Source organism: Onychostoma macrolepis, chromosome 01 (assembly GCF_012432095.1).
Source record: "Onychostoma macrolepis isolate SWU-2019 chromosome 01, ASM1243209v1, whole genome shotgun sequence".
Taxonomy (NCBI): domain Eukaryota; kingdom Metazoa; phylum Chordata; class Actinopteri; order Cypriniformes; family Cyprinidae; genus Onychostoma; species Onychostoma macrolepis.
This window is the reverse complement of record NC_081155.1, coordinates 19,525,918-19,547,777: the sequence shown is the minus strand read 5'-3', so window position 1 is coordinate 19,547,777 and position 21,860 is coordinate 19,525,918. Positions and strand designations below refer to the sequence as shown.

The window sequence follows — 21,860 nt, the reverse complement described above, 5'->3', positions numbered from 1 at the left end:
CCAAGAAACTCCTGGTAAATCTTGAAACCCACTGCCTATCTCATCTTATCTCATCCCTGGGTTCTCTACACTTCTGTTTACTATAATAAAACATGCAAAATTTATGTTATCACAAATGGGCGAGTTTCTGCACATACATTAAAGTAATGGGATCTCAATGCTTTTAATGTTTAATTTCAGCGGCTTAATGATTAGTAGTACATGAGGGAGAAATGCTGCAGACGCCGGCATTAAAGGCAAAATCCTATTAGCAAGAATGAGGGCATTATGCATCTGAAAAATAAAAGTATTTAATCACACCACTGCCTCTTTTTCCATCTAATCTTTCTCTGCTTTCTTGACCACTGAGAATATATAAAATCTAAATATATTACATGAAATCTTTCACACGCCCTTATCCCCATTTAACATCGTTCTCATGACTTCTCTCTTAGTCATATCTTGAAAAATGAACAAATCTGCTGAATTTTAAAAATTTTCACTTTCATAAGCATGAAACTCAATTAATTTGCAATTGATTCACAAGGGCATCAATTACATGTTTTGGATTTTTTTTTTTGGCTTTTATAATGCACTTTTTGAACAACTGATTGAACTGTTAACATTATAAAGCAAAAGCTGGTATGAAGAATTTTAATGCAAAAGATTTATCTGAAGATTTACATGAAAACAGACTGTATGCAGGTAACAAGTAGGTTTGATGTCAGTGTAACAAGTGTTTCGTGAGAAATGACGGATGGATGCACTAGATATTTTATCCAGTGTGGTCTCTCTGTTAATCTGTGCATGTAATCTGTTGTCATCTGTCATTGTTCTCTGCTGGAACCTCATTTAAACTACAGATTTAATCCTTCACTCTGACCTGAGGATGAGGAGGAGACGACACTTATCCACCCACCCACCACACACACACAACACACATTCTCCCCCGAAACCCGCTGTTGCGTTTGTTCTCTCGGCTGTGTATTTGTTCTCAAATATGAAGAGAGACTAAAGCAGCTGCAAAGACAAAGCCACATAACAATAAAAAAAATGAACAGAAGTGAAACAACCATCTTCAACTGCTGTGCATGCAAACACATGGAGAGATATAGAAAGGTTTAGGCAGAAACCCACCAAGCTTTTTAACTTTAACTTATCTCACTGGTGCACTTAGAAAGAGAGTTTTATTTAGCTACCATCAGTCAGGCGAGACATAAGATTTTAAGCTGTTGTGATATTAAACCCTCTATGAGTGCAGTATTAAAAAAATCAACTGGGTCAGAGAGAGAGATGAGAAAATATTAAAAGGAAAAAAGGAAGAAGAAAGAAAGAAAAAGACAAAGAAACCAACCAAAAAGAATGAGCACATTGAGTCTACAGTATATTTAGAGCAAGAGCGACAGAAATAACACAAACAGGAAGTTAATAGAATTACGACAGGAAACCACATTGCTGCAAAATTCTGCATTAACACCACATTCCCTCTCCCAACCTTAACTTCACTTCCATGCCACCTCAGAAGACATTTCTCATCAAATGTCTCATCTAAGCTCTAACATAGCCATGCTTATATATTTATTATGTATTGTTCTACTAATTTACTCCCAGTTTTATTCTGATTCTGCACACCTGAGTCAAAAGTCACGAAAGATCTGAATGATTGTCTTTTTAGTTTATTTAAAATGATTCATACTCCAACTCAAAAATCAATCACTTGCATAAATAAACTTTTTTTAAAAAAAGCATCATCTTCCAGGACATGAGCGAATTCCCATTTTGCAAAACAAACAGCAAAATCAAGTCATTACAAAGCATAAAAAATGAATAATGAATAAAAGGAAGCCTGCTATGCTATACCAAGTAAGCACTTTTGTGGTTATGTTGAGACTAAATTATTATTATTTTAAATGGATTTCTCAGTTTCACTTTTCAAAGATATGTACAGCTTTCTTGACTTGCCAATCGACAGCTCAAAACAACCGAAGCTGTGTAACGTAAAACAATCTGCAGATTGTAGATGACGAGAGTGTTGTGCTTGGGGTCAGTAAGTCTTTTGTGAGCACAGGCCTTCAGCTGTATGAGTCATAGTCACTGTTTCTGTTGGATGAGGGCTCTCTGCTCTGGTTTACCGTCAGCCTCTCCAAACCTGGCAACACAGACAGATAAGAATGGGTACCAGTGTGTGCATGCCACTTTTCACGTATATGCAAGACACCCCAAAAAATTGTATTAACATCACCAGACTTCCCCAGTTGCTTGATCATATTAATAATTGCAAACATTTTTTTGTATGACAAGTTTTCTGAAAAGTTACATTTATGGCATTTTCTAATTAAATATGCACTAACTTGCATTCATTTCCAGAACAGAAATCTGAATATTGGGTAAAGCCGGGTTTGAAATTCTTGTTTCGAGAAGGGATTTCTGGGAGGGGAGTGAGCACTTTTTATCACTCCATAAATCAGAAAATACAACAGACAGAAAAATACTGTATTATATGGGGATGGGGGATCTATGAAATCTACAGACACATAATTGGGATTTTTTTTTTTATTTACACTAGTCTAAAAGAAGACATGTTATGGAAGCAAAATAGCTCAAAAATCTCAAATCAAGTGGTCAGAATTCATCAACCTCGGGCACCGAACTAAATATGCAACTAATTATTATATGAGCTGTTTTACTTTCTATTCAGTGTATATGGTTTCTGCAAAATTGTTACCAAAAACGAAATCTTTGACTTTTTTTATTTTATTTTATTTGCATTTTGCATTAAATAAACATTAAAAAAAAAAAAAGTAATTCCAAATTAATGCCTAAATTAATCCCTATCACCACAATGTAGGAGGTAGATAATCTGGGACAAAATGCTGTCTCAAGCAATTATTATTATTTTTTTAATAATTAAAGACCTAAATAATTATAGATTGTCAAAATGTTGACATGATCTTAATTGTTGTATATAGTCAAGAAGGTCAAAATTGATAATTGATGATGATTTAGATACTTTCGTGCAAAGTTGATTTTATGTTAGATAATAGTTTAATCTTACATATCCGAATAGATCTCACAACCAAAAGAGCACACACATGTGATGAGCTGAGCAGTTTGAATGAAAAGTCCAGTACATCATATTACTCAATTCATCATTATGTAATTGAGTACAAAGTAAATGAGCATAAACGCGAGTGAGAGATTAATAGAAAGAATGCAGAACGGCCAGGATAGAGAGAAAGAGGGAGATTACTCACCAGGAAAGGACTGTCTCTTGTCTGTGTTTTTGTTTGGGGGTCCTTGACCTCTGTGATAGCACACTTTCAAAAGAAAGATAAAATGCTGAATCTTTTCTGAGCGGCCAGTCATGAATGTGTTAATGTGTGAGATGATGACTCACCGCTCTGAGTCGGGCCGACCCAGCGACTCTGACGTTTTTGTGAAACTGCATTAAACCAGGTAAAAATAGTCAAATTAGACACATTATTTCATTTACACAGGATTAAAAAAATAATAAAAATCTGTGGTAAAAAAACAGGAAAGTGTGTGAGTCAAATAGTGTTTTTTAACTATATAGAGCCATATGTTGATGTGCTGATTTTAGATGTGATTACACAAGTGAGATGCAAACACCTGAGAGCACTAGTGAAAATGCTTTTACAAATGATATTCTCAGCTAAACAATTTGAGTGAAAGACTGAATTGAAAATTGACATTTTTTTAGTCTGTTGTACTTGAGCTGCATGAAGTTAACATGATAATTCGCTTATACTTGATTTGTGACCTAGAAAAAGGGCAGAATCTGAAATGTTTCTTCATTTTACATCAAGATAAAAAAAAAATTCTAAGACATTTTTTTCAGCGTTTGGGTGCAGGTGTATTTTTGGCCTGTGCAAAACAACTCTAAGCAAACACATACATTTTGATGGTGCCATATGTTTCAATTCGTAACCATTTACATTTTTAGAAGTAATATGAATTTGAAGTCATGCATGTTGACTTCTCTGACTTACATCTTTTGCGGATGGCTTTGTATGTGGGCCGACTGAATTGAACCATAATGACACCCAAGATCAAGAAAATGAAGATGCCAGTTGCTGCTTTATAAGCAGCCAACTCTGTTCCTGGAGGATCTGAGAAAATGTAGGAAGAAAAGAAGAGTGAAGAGTTCAGATGCAAAAGCTGCTAAGTGCCATCTGAAACTGGTTCAGTAATTTTACTCTAATGGCAATATATAGGTCCTTTTCTATGCAATTAAAGTGAAATTAAAGTGAATTAAATAACTGAACATAAATATAGGAGCCTGATAAAAATGCTAATTTTAGAAGAAAAATTCAGATGGTATTTAGAGGTTTTTGCATCTGAACTCTTCATGTGTTATTCAAAATGCACAGCATATTAAATATTTTGCATGTAAAACCTGATAAGGAATTATTATTTTTTTAAATCAAGAGAAACATTCCAGCATGCCGAGTCATATATAATCTATTCAGTAAATCTGTTCTCTGAAAATAGACATGTACACACACCTTGACACATGATATGGCTTCCCATGCACTTAGTATAAATGAACGACATATTGCTTGTGAGCTTGATACCGTCAACTCGGCTTGATGTAGACTTAAAGACCTTGAAGTCTCCACATCTTCTGTCCTTACACACTTCTTTCCACCAGCTGACTGATATGTTACTATTAAAGCACAAAGCCTTTGGAGGCTCATGAGAATGCACATACAGCCGACCCTCACATGGACTCTCTTCATTCCATTTTAACTTCAGCCAGAACAGAACAGACGTAGTAATATTACGGATGATAATCGGACAGGGTGTCTGTAGGACAGTGGGTATCGTAGGGCATGGTGGGGTCAAGGGGGACGTGGAGTTGCTGGTTATGTTCTGATCTGCAATTCCTTCTGTAAATGGAAAAGACACATAGAAATAATTTACTTTCTTGACAATGTTGGAATGCCACAATCATTCCTCTTCACATGAAATGTGCAGTTTGGAAATAAATTCCAGAAATGTGAAACATTTCAAGTATCAAATGTAAATGAAATGAGAGTGACACCAAGAAACTGTTAGTGTTTGCTCACTGCTGTGCAACTAACGTGAAGACATCACTTCAGTTGAGATATTTATTTTTTTGATAGAGTGTGTCACATTTTCTAACTCGTTCCATCTCAATAACATATTCCGTTTTAAGAACTCCACATCTTCATACAACATTTTCTATGCAAAACATGGCATGATATGCTCTGCATTATTCAAGCATACGAACACCCTGTTACTGAGGTCAGAGAGCAGATAGCTGGATCATTTGCACTCATTACACTCTTGCACTTTTTTGCACAGCGCTCGCAAGCATTCACACACATTTTGCACATTTGATTGCAAGATTGCACTTTGCAAACAGATGGACATTCATAAAATTCAGAATCACAGCATAAATGGATCTATAATTTGGATTACCAAAATTAACTATTTATATAATTATATTAAAACAATTGCTATTATATATAAATTTGAAAATTCTAGGATTATAAGATTGAATTCTAATGTACTAAGTCTGTGTTTGTTCACAACAACATTCTTCGACAACATACATTTTGTGTACAGGTGGCATTTATACGATTTTCACATTTCAGTGCTTAACATTTAAGAAAGTGTCCTTGTTGATAAACCATTTACATTTATTTTTGAGGGAAAACAAAAATATATTAAAAGCTCATTCATTAGTTCTGGGGTAAAATATGTTAAAAAATAGTTAACACATATTCCTTTGAAAATTGCTTCCCGTGGTTTTGGTTACGTTTTCTTATTCTTTAAAATTCAAATGGCAAAATGATTTATCTTGCAAACTGTTCGCTGAAAATATAATTTGGCATGAATTCCCTTTTTAACTGTATGCAATGTAATGCTGCTCATAAATTCAATTTTTTCCATTTTTCAAAAAAAAAAAAAAACATCTTTATATGGCGTAACGTGGAGTAAAATAATACCATTGTACATGTAAACGACAATTTTTTGAACAGTTTCTACTCCCTTATGATTGTTGTATGCAGGTTATCTGTTAAGCACAAAGAAAAACTTCTAAAATATATACTTGATCGATAAAAAGAGTTATTGCAAGGTTGACCAATATACTGAATTCACCTTATTAAATGGTAGCTTGCAACAACGTTCAACTATTTGCGCTGACATCAGTTTCCAGAAAAGGGAGTTAAGAGTAAGAATTTGAAAAATTAACAACAATCTATACAAGCATATGACATTTTATTGACAATTGCACTAATTTTGTAATGCATTCTTGCAGACCCTGAAGTTGTGAAGTTGTGATTTTATGATATGATGGTATTCAATACTGCTCTTAATTTACACAATGTTTTGCATTGTAAAAGTTTTTCAATATAACATACAATACTGTGACTGAATGCATCTGAATAAATTCCACCTGTGTGCTATTGTTCCTTGGTTGGTTTTGTCTTACTAGAGAAATATTAGATCAGACAGATACAAATCTAACCATATTTACAACTCACTACAGATATTTGTTTTCAAGTGGTGAAGTTTCAGGTGCAGAGCAGAACATACATGTACATAGAATCACACAAAAATGCAACAATGAAGCATATTTAAAGAACAATTTACTTACGAACTCCAAGGAGCAGGAGCGCCGTAAGAGACATCAGCAGAGAGTTTTCCATCTGGCAAAAGGTTTGCCAAACATTTAAAGCAAAATTTAACTTCATTTGACTAAACAAAGTGACTACATACACTTCAAAAGATAACAGGCCCAGAGGTCAAATACATGACCTCTCGTACATGACAAGCAACGCTTTTTTATCTAATTGGGCCTCGGTTCAATTAGAATGTTTGCTTTTGTTTTTCTCTTACTTTTTAGAGGTTCAGATAAAGCAAACAAATACGCAACCATGACCATATTAAAATATTTGGCCTGCACTTTTAAAAAAATACATTTTTTAGCAGAATGCCAAAGACCAATCGTACCGTGACTTGAACCACAATAAGAACAAATCATTCACTACAGTGACATACAGTCATAAATTTGTCAATACAAACTGGACTTCCTTTTGTTAAGTTATTTAGATTGTTATTTTAGAAATGCTACATTATGTCTCGTTTTTAACTGACAGCTGTCTTCACGACTCCGCTTCAGCGGTGTTTGAAGATTTTCTTCTTCAAAGTGTGTCAAACATCAATGAAACACCACAACTTCTAACCAGCTTTTTAACAATATATTATCAGATCTTACCTTGCCTGTGACTGACAAGAACAAATGTGTGGAGCAAGTGACAAGAAAAATTAAGTGAAAGGAAATAAGCAGAGGTGTGGAGCTACATTCTTTATTTCCCCGCCCCCATCCTCTGTCTCTCCATATAGAGCGTGTCTTTTAATCTCAAGCGCTGTTAGATTGCACATTGCACTGCTTCCTCACTTCAAAGAGAGCTGCATACAAAAAAAATTAAGAAAAGCTTGAAAAAAAAAAAAAAAATGTGAGTGTTGGTAAGTGGGAGGAGAAAAGTACTAAGTAGTGTGACATTGTCTAACTTTGTATTAAATGTTAAAAAAAATAAAAATTTGCATTAAAAAAATGAAATGTTCAAATTAAAAAAAAAAGTTGGTGGTAAAATTTGGTAAAAATTGGTGAAATTATCTTTTCATCTAAAACTTAAAGACAGTTGGAAGTAAACAAAGCAACAAAAATCTGCATATTCAAAACCTTTTTCTTTGCATACAGGAACTGAGCCTCTTGTGGTGTACGGCACACTTTGAAAACGCTCTCGCAAGTTGCTCAAAATGATTAATCGTGCTCACAGGAATCAACTGCGGCAATCATTACGGCTACAAAACCACCGATATCCACATCTATTCTTTCATTTCACTGTTACTCATATCTTCTTTTCATTCAATCTTTCCCAGCCGCCTCTTTCCCTCCCTCACTCTCTCGATTTTTCTCAGGTGTCGCCGGGGTTGGTTTACCATATCGTACAGTCGGAGAGAGACCCGTAAAAACTGGGTTTTATACCTGTACCAAAAAATTCCCCCAACACCCTCTTGAAACTCTCGTCTATGATTCAATATGAACGGAATTTAAACAGCCTTCAAAAGTGAGTCAATGAGCTGAACTACCGCTTCTCTTCTTGTAAATTTGTGAAAACATTGGGATTGTACTGTAAAAGAAAAAAAACAAAAAACCTTATATGTTTAGGTAACATACGTTTTTTTTTGTTTTTTTTTTAAAGTTTCTCGCCCAGGCTGCATTTTTTTAAACAAACAATACAGTACAAACAGTAATATTGTGAAATACTATTATTTTTTTTTACATGAATACAGTATATTTTAAAATGTAATTTATTTCTGTGATGGCAAAGCTGAATTTTTAGCAACCGTTAATCCAGTCTTTAGAGTCACATGAGAAATTCTGATTTGGAGTTCAAGTAACATTTCTTATTGTTATCATCAGTGTTGAACATATTATCAATGTATTGCTGCTTAATGTTTATTGTGAAACCTCTGATACATTTGAATCGAAAGATCAAAAGAACAGCATCTTTTTGAAATAGAAATCTTTTGTAACATCAAATGTCTTTACGGACACCTTTGATCAATGTGTTGCATAAAAGTATTTAATTCACAAAATAATAGGAGAGTCGGAAAAAAGTCAGTTATTCCAAACAACACAGACATCGTAGATCAACTTCAGTGTTTAATATTCACACCCGAAAAAAGGACAATAAAAATAAAAATACACTTTTAACAGGCTACAGTCATCACAACCAATGCAATAGAATTTATTTTCCTCTAATGCTGCAAATCAATGTGCTAAAAATTTTCATCCCATTTTTTTTTTTTTTCTCTCATCCTCGTGTCGTATCACCCCTCTCCCTCGCTCCAGGTGCTGGGGAGGGAACCTAAACGTGGGGGTTTTGCTACAAACCTGAGTCTTAATTACTGAGTTCATGAATTAGATAAAGCCACCCGAGGCTTGATTGAGGACGCCTCTGGTTTTGAATTGCTTTAAAGTACAAAAATAAAGAGAGACCCCACACGCCTATTCTAAAGCTGACGGCTCGAAGGCCCCGCTCCCAGCTCCTGTTGCCAAAGAGATCGGGGCGGTTAGTGTGGAGTGCTAGTGTGATTCACATGGTCCTCCGGTTGTCCGACAAGGAGACCTCAAATAGATGGGGATTTACGGATCTACATAACACCACATAATGACACGCACAGGCCGTTTTGATGGACAGGCCTACAGCTATGGGCTAGTGAGAGTATTCATGTGGCAGAATCTGAAGGTGGACTCAAATCAAACCACAAAATAAAGCAAATTATTGGTTAACCAGATCCAATCCCACCCATGTTATGATTCTGAAGGCACTGTGCCTCTGAAACAAACTGGGTGGCTAGCTGTACAAGACCATCAAATGACTCATTGTGTCGAAATTCAGTGTAAAATATGCAGCCATGAATTCGTCTGCATAGTTTTACCACAAAAGAATGCTATATTTACTAAAGTAAGCATGTTATGTAGCGTCTATTTTCTTTGCATATGCTCTGTGCTATGTTATGCCTCAACTGCCCCACCAAATCCTGTGCTATAGCAGATAGATATGTCTATATTAATATCCCTTGTTCTCCGGTTTCCCTTTAATATCAGTTTGATTTGTTAACTAGAGAACTTACAGTAATAGTCTATTCCTTCCAATCATTGTCAAGAGGTGTATTAAATAAATGGAGTGGAAGGGTGTGAAAGAAAAAAAAAAAAAGAGGGAGCAAAAGGGGTATCGAGAAGGTTTGGAGTGATCGTTTGGCGCATTGGTACACCAAGCATTCATAACAGGACGCACCGCACCCAAATCTGCACACGTGGAAGTTGTCTAAATTTATTCATGATAAAGAATACGCTCTGCTTTTTTAAGGAGTTTTCATCTGTGATGGAGTGGAAAATGGTGCTGTGCTTTCTGGTTTGACGTTGTCAACAAGAGTTGATCTAGACAAGAGATTAGCCTAACGCTAACGTAGTGTGGCTTATTTGTTTTAGTAGAATTTTGACAGAATGATTGGAGAGAGAATAAAACAGCCAAATAAGGCTGAGCTGTAACACAATGTCATCAAAAAAAAAAAAAGCATTTCGTCATTGAATATAATATTAAAGCAGAGATTTTGCAAACTGATAACATGCTTTAAAATGGAAAGGAACTGAGCCGTTTAAACTGGGCGGCCCGTATTGAGTCTCTGACTGAGGTTTCATGGGGAAAAACAAGCACACGCTCGATCTCAAGTGTCTTTATAAGCCTCAGACAGGAACAGGATGTGACATGGGTACGCAAACCACAAATCTGAGGGTAAGGAAAAGGCAGAGCAGGTGGAGAAAGGTGGGAGAGAGACGAGAGGGAGGATCATGAGAAAAAGAGAAAGACAGACACACACAGAGTGGCTCAGGAGTATGGTTGTGGTACCCCAAAACCGGGCCTATAAAGAGGTCTAGCTGTGGGTGATTGGGTTGATGGCCCATGGGGGCCTGTGGGGTAGCTGTACCCTCCATAGGGGTATGGACTGGGGTACGGGGCGGCCGTGGAACCAAACTGCCCAAACGGTGGGGCAGGAAATGGTGGTTGGGTGGGGTACGGGCAAATTGGAGGACCAAATGCAGGCCTGGGAGCCGTGTAGCCTGTCGATGGAGGGAAGGGGGCACCCTGGCCGGGGTAGGGCTGAAACGCTGTGCTAGGGTTAGTGGTGCCCGCTGTGGAGGCTGAGGGGGGAGCAACGGGGTAGGGGGTGTAGGGCAGAGCAGAAGTGGCGGAATTGGAGGGTGCACTGATTTTGGAGCTCTGCTGCTGTTGAGGCTGCGGTTGTTGCCACTGCGATGATCCAGCATCCTGATTGGCACCGGTTTGTGATGTTACTGTAGCATCTCCTATCCCTTTGCTTTTTTGGCTGAGAATTTCTTGCAGCTTTTCGATGCGCACTCGTCTCGTGTGAGCGAGAGAGCGGAGGGAAAGGAAGCGTTCGAGGAAGGAGTCCAGCGATATCGAACCTTCGAGATACTCATCTGCTAAAACCTGTAGGAAAGAGATTGAGCGATTTACAAATCTTGTGGGGTTGGTAAAACCATAAAAGTTTTATAATATTATATAATGCTTAGAAGATCAGTAGTTCATAAGCTTTTAAATATGAATATACACCACTATTCAAACGTTTGCAAACACTAAGAGTATTTTTTTTTTAATAAACTGTCACTTTTATTCACCTTAGAAACATCAAATGAGTCAAATACTTTTTTTACAAACCATTCTCTCTCTATTTGCAAAAAAATATTTGCATTATTCAAGATCTCTGTTCAAAGAATCCTTTTAAGGATTACATAAGATTTTCTTAGTAGACTAGAGTAATAACTGCTTAGACTATTTGATGGCTTTGCCAGGACAGTTAAAGTCTATATAAATATTATATTATCATCACATTATTCATAATTGGATTATAATTACTTTTAGTTGCAATAATTTATATTATTACTAAATTACTATTTTGATTAGATTCAATTAAATTAAATTAAATGCTACACTGGTGAACAGAAGAATTAATTTTATTTATTTATTTTGATTCTTATTTTTATTCTGATCCCCTTTCTTTTCATATAGTCATGTAAAAAAAAGTTATTTAAATTGTATTTTTGAAATACTGAAAAATTTGTAAAACTTGAAAATATACAAATAAAGTGAGGAAAAGACAAAAATGTCTCGGTATTTTTGAAAACTTTTGAATGCTTGTGTTTATGAAAATAAACTATATGATTGCATCAAGGCTTCCAGACTTTCATCATTTGAATGTGCAGGATGTTATCATTTTTAAAGCGATTACATACAGTTTCATAGGGTATATAATGTAAAAATGTCTGCTGATGTTAATAATTAGGTTTAATATAATGCAAAATGTATAAGAAATAACTGATTTTATTTAAGGAAAAATCAGATGTTTTCTTCTCTTTCCTGTACATCTGACTACCAAACAATCATCTTTTTTAGTCCACAATCAATAAACAAACGTGACGGTTTCACAAGCAATGAAAACGCCAATATCGACAAAACCAAATGATGAAAATAGGTGATTATAAAGGCCAAGGAGGCCCACCTCTGATTCTGCCTCTGTGTTGGCGCCCTCTATCTGCAGACGAGACAACAGCCCCTCCGGAGACACCTGCCCCATGATGCTGTCTGCAGAGAGGTAAAGGGAAAAAGAGAAACAGAAGTGAGACAGAGTTGACACATAAATAGGCTGGCTTGTAATAGAGCAAGAAACTGAAAAGTGAGAACTTATGCAAACAAATCAGTTGACTAGAAATGCGTAATCATTTCAACAAAGGAAAAAGCAGTAATGAATAGACTGAGAGAAAGAAAGGAGAATGAGACTACGGAGAAAGAGGCCAGACACATAGCTTTTGTGTGATGTAATGTCACAGATGCAAAAAAAGGGGAGGGGAATGAGTGCCAGAACAAAACAAGCTCATAGAACAGCACTATATGACAGACGTATGCACATATAGATGATTTTCTGGCTGAACAACATGCTCCATTTAGAAACTCTGTCAGAATTTCAGTGTGTGTTCAAAGGTTAATGGTTCCAGGGTGCCTCAAAGTACCATGAAAACTGCCAGTGCAGTTTAACCGTAGTGTGAACAAAAGTTACGTTATTTAAATTCACTTCATTGAGCTAAAAGCAGTGCTAATAATATAATCTTTTTAAAAAGATTCATTCTATTTTTCAAGCTGCCTAAGCCGCTCTTCTCTTTGAGAATATTCAAATTCATTTATTTTCCATATATAACACTGTATAAGAAATTATGATCCCTACTCACGAGAACAGTCTTCTTTTTCCATTTTATTTAACAATCATCATCATTGGGGAAAAGACACAATCGTTTCGGCTACCGAGCCTTCCTCAGTGTGTAAAGCCATTACATCCCTCCACCCACTTTTCAAATCACCAATTATGTCGACGTCATCACTCATTAGTCAATGTTGAGTCACCACAATCATTAAAACATTTCCTTTTTAACTACTAGATAATTTTCACAACACAAAACATCATATTCACTAGTACATCCGTGACTAAGGCAAGAATTATCTAGGATTATTCATTTATCACTATTATACAAGCCTACAGTTTAAATAAACAATCAACAACTCCATCAATTGACTTTAAATAGTATAACAGTGGAAAATTCAATAATTAGCATAATAAGCAATTATGGTTTTTACACTGTAAATACTCAAGATTTATTATATAACATCTTAAAGATGAATTCGACCAATTATGGTACATTAAAGAAAAACAGAAATTTCTAGTTCTTCATTCATGCCATTTGGCGTCAGTGATTTAAGTTTATGAATCCAAAATGCTTCCCATTTCAATAGTTCTTTATTTATATGACCTCCTCGACGTGACCCAAAAACCTCTTCTATTCCTATACATTCCAGTTGCTTGATGTCGCGTCCCATTTCATTAAAATGTCTCGCTACTGAAGAGGTTATATCTTGTCGTCGTATACTTGATTTATGTTTGTTAATTCGTAATTTCAACTGACGCGATGATTTTCCTATATATCTTTTGACAGGGACATTTTAACATATAGATCACATTATGAGTTGAACAGGAAATACAAGATGTAATTTTAAAACATTTCCGTGTTACTGGACTCATAAACTCTTTACACTTCACCAAATTCCAGCATGCGGCACAGTTTCTGCACGGGAACAGCCTTGTATATATGCAGTCTTTTTTCTCCTTACTACATCTGAATTTACCATTATATCTGATAGATTTTGTGATCTTTTAAAACAATGGGCGATATTTAAATGTATCAATTAAAGATTCATCGGATGATAATGTGCCAATATTAATAAATGATCGATTTTATTGTATTACTGTGCTCATTGTATGTCAATGAACAATTTACTGAAAAATTTCTTTGTTTTTTATTGGGTCTATTTATTTTCATAATATCATGTCTATTCAATTTGTTCACCTTATCCAATGCATTATTTAACCAACTTTGTGGATACCCTTTAGAACGAAATTTGCATAATTTGGTGCTATTGGAGTGCCCATCACTGTACCTTGCACTTGCAAATAAAAATCTCTCTCAAAGAAAAAATAGTTCTTGGTTAAGACTAATGTAGTAAGGTCCACTGTGACGGTACTCTGCTGTCATCATCTCTACAGTAAAAAAGCCAGTCCATGGTGCTTATGCAAGGAATTTGATTCAAAAAATCAGTGGTGTCTTTTAAATAGGATGGCAGTTTTTCACTATCTGTTGAATCAAAGAATCAAGAAATTTAGATATAGTTTCTGTCAATGACCCATTCGCTTGGACGCACTGGAGGATCTTCCAGTGATTTATGAATTTTTGGTAAAGTGTATAAAACCGGAATCCTAGGATATTCATTTTTTAAATATTTAAATTCTTGTTCATTAATCCATTTCCTATCTAACCCTATTTGTAAAATTTCATCAATTTATATATAATTTATAAATGATATAACACTATTTTTCTTAAGATTCAATATGCAACAACAGGACATTAAGATTTAAACATTTCAATTACAGCTGAACAGAAAAAGAATAGGGAAAATGTATTAAATAAAATATAAAAATGACAAAAAAAAAAGCCTTTCCAATACAATCAATAAAATTAACATTAGGTTATAAACAGAAATCTGGAAATGTTAATCTGGTTTTGATCAAGGGGCTATGCAATTTATAATATATTATTTTTTTATTCTTCATGATAATCCCAAATTTTTTTCTGTTTTAAATAGGATAATATAAAAGCACATCATTACCAACATAATTTCTTCAAAACTACTCACGTCTGTTTCTTGATTTAAAAAACTGCTCTGACTTCAATCAATTTCTCTCCCAGTTCTTTTTACATCAATTTACCCAGAATTCATTCCTAGATTCTCTTTGAAACATTTACTTCAGTAACTCAAATCAATTCCTCCATTCCCTTACCTCTCATGACACAGTGTTGTTTGTATTTCTCCCTCACTTCCTCTAGTTCAGCATATTTTCCCACCAGTCGCGCCCTCTCTGTTTCGAGTCGGGGCTTCATGTCCAGGTTTTGCTCGGCCAGACTGCGGTTGGCAGCCAGAGCCATTTCCCTCTCCAACTGAATGTTCTGAATCTGCAGAAGAATAACAGTGACACACAAAGCCACAACGCTATAGACATTATACAGTCCACGGCAGGACTTAGTGATAGCTGTTGATGCTGAGTAGATGAGTGGTCATTTCTGAATAAAGTGATGAAGAGATTACCAGAAATAAACAAACAAACAAACATGACAAGAAGTACAGAGAGGAGTGGATAAATCACAATTCAATCTGATGTTTAATTTTGAATGAGCAATACATGCAAACGTAAATGTTCATTTATAGCCTCAATAATATAAAGGTTAGTTCATACAAATTTTTTTGTCATGATTTACACACCCTTAAGTTCTTCCAAACTTAATAACTGCAAAAGAAGATATTTTGAAGAGTGTTGGTAACCAAAGAATTGCTGGTAGACATTGACCTCCGTAGTATTTTTCTTTTCATAATATGGGGTCAATGGCTACCAGCAAAAGTTTGGTTACCTACATTCTTCAAAATATCTTAATTTGTTCAACAGAAGAAAAAAACTTGAGGGCGAGTAAAAGATGACGGAATTTTCATTTTGGGGTGAACTAACCCTTTAAAAATCACACCACAATCATACTACTTCTGTATGCTGTTAAAATAAAAGTTTTATGTCATTCTAAATAGTATTTTGTAACCTTTCAGGGCTGCATTTTCTAAAGCAGCAAAAGGGTATTTAGGGTATTAAGGAAAATTACAGTTCAGAGACAGATTGAGAAATACTGATGTGAAATACAACATTTACCTTATATTCTTTATGCAAAGAACAAACCAATTATTCACTGAATACTTCACTAATTCAATAACTAAATTTTCTCTTCAACCAAAGCTCTGAAATCTCATTTATGTTCATGTATATTCAAATATGACATATAAGGATGTGTCACAGTAGGCTTGACAACAATGCAGCGAGGCCTTGTAATTGATCCTGACACACATTTTAGAATTTCAGTACATAAGACTTTGGTTTATTGGACTATTAAAAAAAAAAAAACATGCAATATGGTGAATGAGTCTTAAGGACTTCTGCAACACTCCTAAAAACAAAGATTCCGAAAAGGAAAAAAAAAAACTCTGAGTTTCCTAAAGAACCTTTCAGTGAACAGTTCTCAAAATAAACCTTTTTCTTTTTAATTTTCTAAGTGTGAACAACAGTTTAATAATCTGAAGAACCTTTGTGTAATAGAAAGGTTCCGTGGATGTTAAAGGTTCCCTGAACCACTGATGCCAATAAAGAACTTTTACTTTTAAGGGTTTAAGGTCATTTTTAAAGGTCTTTTTTGGAGCTTGGACACCATTCACTTTCACTGCATGGAAGAAAGCAGCATAAACATCTTTCCTAACATCTCCTTTTGTGTTCCACAGAAAAAGTACATTGAAAGAAGTTTGGAACAATGTGATGGTGAATAAATGACAGAATTTTCATTATTGGGAGAACTATCTCTAACAAAGCTCCATAATCATCTTACCTCATCAGACTCCAGTGCCATAGACTCCACCCGCTCCGAGTTATCCAGCAAATCCTGCAACTCGGGCTGGCTGAGGTCTTGAAGCTTCTCCATTGATTTGCTAGGACAGCTGAGGAGCAACAGCAAGTTTACTTACGTGTGCTAATAATCTACTTATTACATTACAGTAGGTTTGAAACAACATGAGTAAATAACAGTGTTGGGAAGGTTACTTTGGAAATGTAATAGGGTAACTTGCAATCTGTAACCTATTTTAAATAAGTAATAAGTAGTGTAACTTTTCAATTACTTTAATAAAGTAATGTAAATTATTACATTTGATTACTTTTCTAAATTTCTAATATTTTCAACTGTTAATCATTTTCAAACATTTAAAGCAGGCAGGGTTAACCTTACAGTACTCAACACTGATAACTGTCACACTTTCAAAATCCTTCATCACTTGATTTTAATAAGTAAGGGATAATGTACATCTTTATTTTGCGATAACAACTGACTGAATGTACATTATCCCGCTTATTACACGGCTGCTTGCCACAAAAGTAAATAATTAGACATGAAACACTGATCTGAGTTGAAATATTTGAACGCAAATTGTATACATAATATTGAATTTAGTTTTAATATTTAACTAGCTAACCAAACGCAAAGAAACCAAGAAAAACTGTTCCTAGCAAGCGTATAGCACCGACTTAAGTTACCCGGATGAGTCTGTGTTATTAGCTTTTACCAGTTGTTATCGAGGAACAACACACCTTGGAATGTCACGACTGACCAATCAGAATCAAGCATTCCACAGAGCCGTGTAATAATTTAATTTAAAGCACAGCCACCACAAAATCAGACTTAACACCTCTTATTACTTTGAGATCATTCTGAGGTTAAATACAGATTTAAAATAATCATAATAAGAAATAGTTTAATAGCTATGATACTGGTTTTGAAATCAAATGTTTGCACAGTTATGACAGGAAACAATGGCATCTAACAATGCCTTGGAAAAAAAACATAACTATGCATAAACCCAAATGGGAAATAAAACAGTTATCGAATAAGCATGCATCCTATTCTGTGTCCGAAACTCCTGAAACACTGGTGTCTCATTTTAGAGAAAGTCAATGTAATTTATGAAAGAAGTCAATTAAATCTGTATGTGTGTGTGTGTGTGTGTAAAAATTCAGATGTAACCCCTTTTGTAATCATTAACATTTTCAAAAGTAACTAATTTAATTACATTTTTTTCTCAGTAACTGTAACTAATTACAATTACATTTATTTTGTAATTAAATTACATAATCTCGTTACATGTAACTAGTTACTCCCCAACACTGGTAACTGATATCAGACATTTCATTTTTGGGTAAACTATCCTTTTAAATTGAAGTAGGCTAGCAGTTTATACTCGGTATGTGTCATTTTTGGATATCAAACCATGGATATCAAACCACAACTTGAAGATTGATCGGTAATCTGGATCAGTCTTCTGTCGTTCAGACAGCACATGAAACAGTGGATTACTTAAAGTATGGCTAGGAATTATGCTAATGAAGCTAAACTTAACTCTACCTGCTTGGTATTTCTTAAAGAATCCGCCAATACTTACAAGGTACAAGCAAATCAAAGTCCTCTCCGCACAGTGCTCATGGAAAAACATCAAACTTAACTGGAAGCGATTGACGTAAAGATGTAGACGGAAGCGCCGAGCCTGACAACGTCTTCGGCGTTAAACCCGCTTCCTGCCAGAAACACTTCACTAACGTGACAGTATCGGTACCAGGTGTAGTGCGTTATTTAGCGCGACAAAGTGGAAATATTTTCCCTTAATTATTCCGGGAGACTAGAATCTCCCCGCGGTTAGCAGGACGGCTAGCTCACTTAAAAGAGAGCAGTTGAGCAAGGCGGGTTGTTATTCAATACAAAACGGCGTCGGACGAAATAACAACTCAGAAAGACATCATAATGTGTGTCCGGTAAAGCCGCATCGATGTCAATTCGAGCAAAGTAGTCCAAATAAAGGTTAGTTGACGGGGTATATTCCTATTCTTAAGGGAAAGTTTCACTTCTCGTTGACAGATATCGTGGCCATCTTTGGATGAAACCATTGTCGATTTTGTCAAGGGAAGTGAGATATGTTTAAAACACAGCGTACATTTCTTGACGAGAATATTACATTTAGTTTTAGAGTATGGCTTAAATAACTATATAACATTTTTATAATTGAGAAAATTAAAAGACATTCTCGTCCTTTCGTGAAAATACCAAAATGTTCCCCTAACTTTGATTTTTTTATGGTATGGTCGTATGTTCAGCTGACTGCAAGGGAAACCCCGATGTGACGGGAATATTCCATGTGACATGGCAGCAGGGTTGGTCCTAATATTTCTTAATATAAAAGTTTAATATTTCAGAAAGAATGGTCTCACACATTTACAGATATAAGCACTAAAGAGACAGTATTCTAGCTTTTGGAATTACAAGCACTGTAGCTGTGTGTTTTCATCATTGTGTTTTACACATTTGATTATATCCATTTCATTTGACACAATAATTTGCGATTTGAATAGTTTTAAGAGTTTCATTGATCGTTTCATTAGCAATGATTTCACTGCTGAAGAAAAAAAAAAGTGGTCGAAAATGCCATCAAGGTTGTAACATTGTTTTATTTTATTTTTTTTACTTAAAAAATAATAAAGTAGCAAATAAACGTACATTTTCAGTAATAGTGGGTTAAATGTTTACAGTGTATAGTAAGTTATGTCTCCAGTTTCACAGACTTTCAAATCTGTATTTTTTGCACATGAAAATACTGTAAATTCACATTTTTATGAAGAGAAAACAAGGATGGAAAAACAATAGCAGTGATAATGATTTGGAGGCAAAATACTAATTAAAATATAAAGGATTAGATGCTCATAAAAATATGTGCCTAAAAGAGAAGTGTGTGGTGTATGGCAAATGTAATCTCAATGTATTCTCAGTCCTTTAAATGCAGAAAATGATAGAAAACAATGGATAACCAGAGCTGCAATATTATAAAACAACAGCTGCCCAGAGATGGCTTTGTAAAAACTCTGTCAAAACAAAAAGAGAAGATTTAATCAGTTCATGTTTTTTTTGTTTTTTTTTAAATCAACTTAAAAGTATTCAATAATATATCTGGCCGATACATTCTCCATTAACCATGATAAAAAATAGTGTCACAACACTAAATATGTGTATTATGGTGTTTTGTAATGTAGTGTTATCTTTTGGAGTTAACATAATGAAGTAGGTGGGCAGATTTTAATGTGTAAAACAGGCCAGTTTTTATTTTCATTTGTGTAACTGGTGAATGGCAGGATACGTCAGTTCATTTCACTTACTTGATACATCATTTCTAGACAAGGGTACTGGTCTTCATGGGATTCTTGTGAGCAAGGAAGGATGTCCAGAGAGGTACTTGCAGCATAACCATACAGAATAAGTCCAATCAGTGTCCCCACCAGTCCAGCAAGACCACAGATCATACAGTTTTTTAACTTACAGGGAGAAAAGAAGATAATTGCTTATATGTCAGAATAAAGTGTACCAATAAGAAGCTCTAGTTACTTGAATTTACCAGTACTCTCTTAGGAGTTCTTTCAGATGCCATACCAAATGATCCAGCAATCAAAGTCTACATAAAAAAAAACATCAGAATTAGAAGAGAAAGTTGATCTTACATTAAAGCAACTGTCAGAATAAATTATGCAATTGTACAAAAGCTTATTAATGGGCAGAATGTCACTGGGACTTTTTGATGTGTGTTTATATGCTATGTTTGCTTTGTGTATGTTCATTTATGTATTTTGTGTTTTAACAACTACGGTATCTTAGTAGTGAAATAAACATACCACAGAACCAACACAGAGGGGGCACATAAACAAATATTTTATATCAAGGCTGACGCTGTAGGTTGGTATAGTCAGGAGGAGCTGGAACAAACCTAATAATATTGCCGTAAGCTAGAGAGGGAAAACACACGGTGAGAGTAAAAATTCAAACAAGAACAACACTAAGCAAAACATCTCAAAGAAAACTGTTACAGTAAGATCCCAAACTACCATTATCTGTCTTCCTTAATGACAAATTATTTGGCCCACATCCACTTACTGCCACCACTTCAGGGTCATAAAACTTGAACAGGCGATGGAATTTGGGAGGATCCGAGTCAGCAGACGGCATTTGGTTGCTTGACATCTTGAAAACCCAGCTAAAACTCAACTGAGGTACTGAAAAACAGAAACATTTCAAAGTCCAGATCCACAATTATAATGGCTCCTTACACACTTAGATAATAGTGAGAGAGTCGGTATGAAACATGATCTGATCCCCCTGGATTAATGGAACGTTTTGCGGGAATACAGATGCTGGTGAAGAAAAACATCTTTGTGAGGAGAGGAAGTGGGCGGATATAATACAGAAAATGTGTCTGGAGAGAAGAGCAGCAGCACAGCTTGATGCAATCCTATTGCTCAACAGCAGTGCAGAGGAAAAGGGTTAGGGTTAGGGGTAGAAAAAAAAAAAGTACACTACATGCATTGCCTCAAGTGGGCTGGACTGACCAGATGTTCAAAACAGCTCCAGTTTGCGTTTTTATTAGTTTGTATACGATCACAAATGCACACGATAACTAGCCTATTGCAAGCCACTACACGATTTAAATGCACTTTTTAAAAACTAGTTTCAGGTATCACCCAAAAATACACTCATGAATGCAGCTAGAAAGTATGTCACATATTACTGATAAACATGTTCGGTCAAATGTAATTTTTATTCAAATAAAGCACGACCGACTCACCTCGAATGTAGTTTCTGGGAATCCTAGAAAGCTCGTGACTGAGGGGAACAGAGCTGTTTATGAAGTGATCGAAGACGCTCAATAAAAGCTTCTATGGGGAGAAGGGGGCTGGACAGACCCCTTTTCTTTGTGATGCTTGCATAAAAACGCAAGGGTGGGTCTAACTGTTTTTGTAATAGCCTACAGTGAGAATTGAAGCCCAGATCTTTTTGGAATTGTTGCGCACTTAGAGATTCATTCAAGCAACAGGAGAAGGTCCAGCCAGTAGGCTACACAACAAACAACTTGAAAGAACGTGCAGAATCCCTGCAGATTTACTCATTCATGTGGAATTCCGCTCTACTTCTGAAAAGCATCTGACATTACTCAGCCGTGTTCTTCATTTTTCGCATTTGT

At 35.4% G+C, this 21,860-nt stretch overlaps 3 protein-coding genes across 4 annotated transcripts; all 3 read right to left on the bottom strand.

Annotated features, from left to right (window-relative positions):
- Window positions 1–1,645: 1,645 nt before the first annotated feature.
- LOC131544745 (T-cell surface glycoprotein CD5) lies at window positions 1,646–7,391 on the bottom strand. The gene is made up of 7 exons (XM_058783162.1): window positions 7,250–7,391; window positions 6,629–6,680; window positions 4,506–4,889; window positions 3,990–4,109; window positions 3,377–3,421; window positions 3,234–3,296; window positions 1,646–2,128 (listed from the first exon to the last, which is right to left on the bottom strand). Exons 2-7 carry the CDS (start codon window positions 6,678–6,680, stop codon window positions 2,052–2,054), a joined length of 741 nt encoding a protein of 246 aa, XP_058639145.1. The 5' UTR covers window positions 7,250–7,391; the 3' UTR covers window positions 1,646–2,051.
- Window positions 7,392–8,684: 1,293 nt separating this feature from the next.
- On the bottom strand, window positions 8,685–18,901 carry vps37c (VPS37C subunit of ESCRT-I). The gene is made up of 5 exons (XM_058779756.1): window positions 18,249–18,901; window positions 16,646–16,754; window positions 15,010–15,181; window positions 12,127–12,209; window positions 8,685–11,057 (listed from the first exon to the last, which is right to left on the bottom strand). The coding sequence occupies exons 2-5, from the start codon at window positions 16,736–16,738 to the stop codon at window positions 10,434–10,436; spliced, it is 972 nt and encodes a 323-aa protein (XP_058635739.1). The 5' UTR covers window positions 16,739–16,754; window positions 18,249–18,901; the 3' UTR covers window positions 8,685–10,433.
- Window positions 18,902–19,285: 384 nt separating this feature from the next.
- On the bottom strand, window positions 19,286–21,590 carry si:dkey-9i23.16 (uncharacterized protein LOC571915 homolog). Of its 2 annotated transcripts, XM_058779781.1 has the most exons (6): window positions 21,465–21,590; window positions 20,777–20,895; window positions 20,518–20,628; window positions 20,244–20,300; window positions 20,008–20,163; window positions 19,286–19,716 (listed from the first exon to the last, which is right to left on the bottom strand). In XM_058779781.1, the coding sequence occupies exons 2-6, from the start codon at window positions 20,861–20,863 to the stop codon at window positions 19,609–19,611; spliced, it is 519 nt and encodes a 172-aa protein (XP_058635764.1). In that variant the 5' UTR covers window positions 20,864–20,895; window positions 21,465–21,590; the 3' UTR covers window positions 19,286–19,608. The 2 variants fall into 2 exon arrangements, with proteins under 2 accessions (XP_058635764.1, XP_058635772.1); XM_058779789.1 differs by lacking the exon at window positions 21,465–21,590 and having other exon boundaries at window positions 20,728–20,866.
- Between the last annotated feature and the right edge of the window lie 270 nt (window positions 21,591–21,860).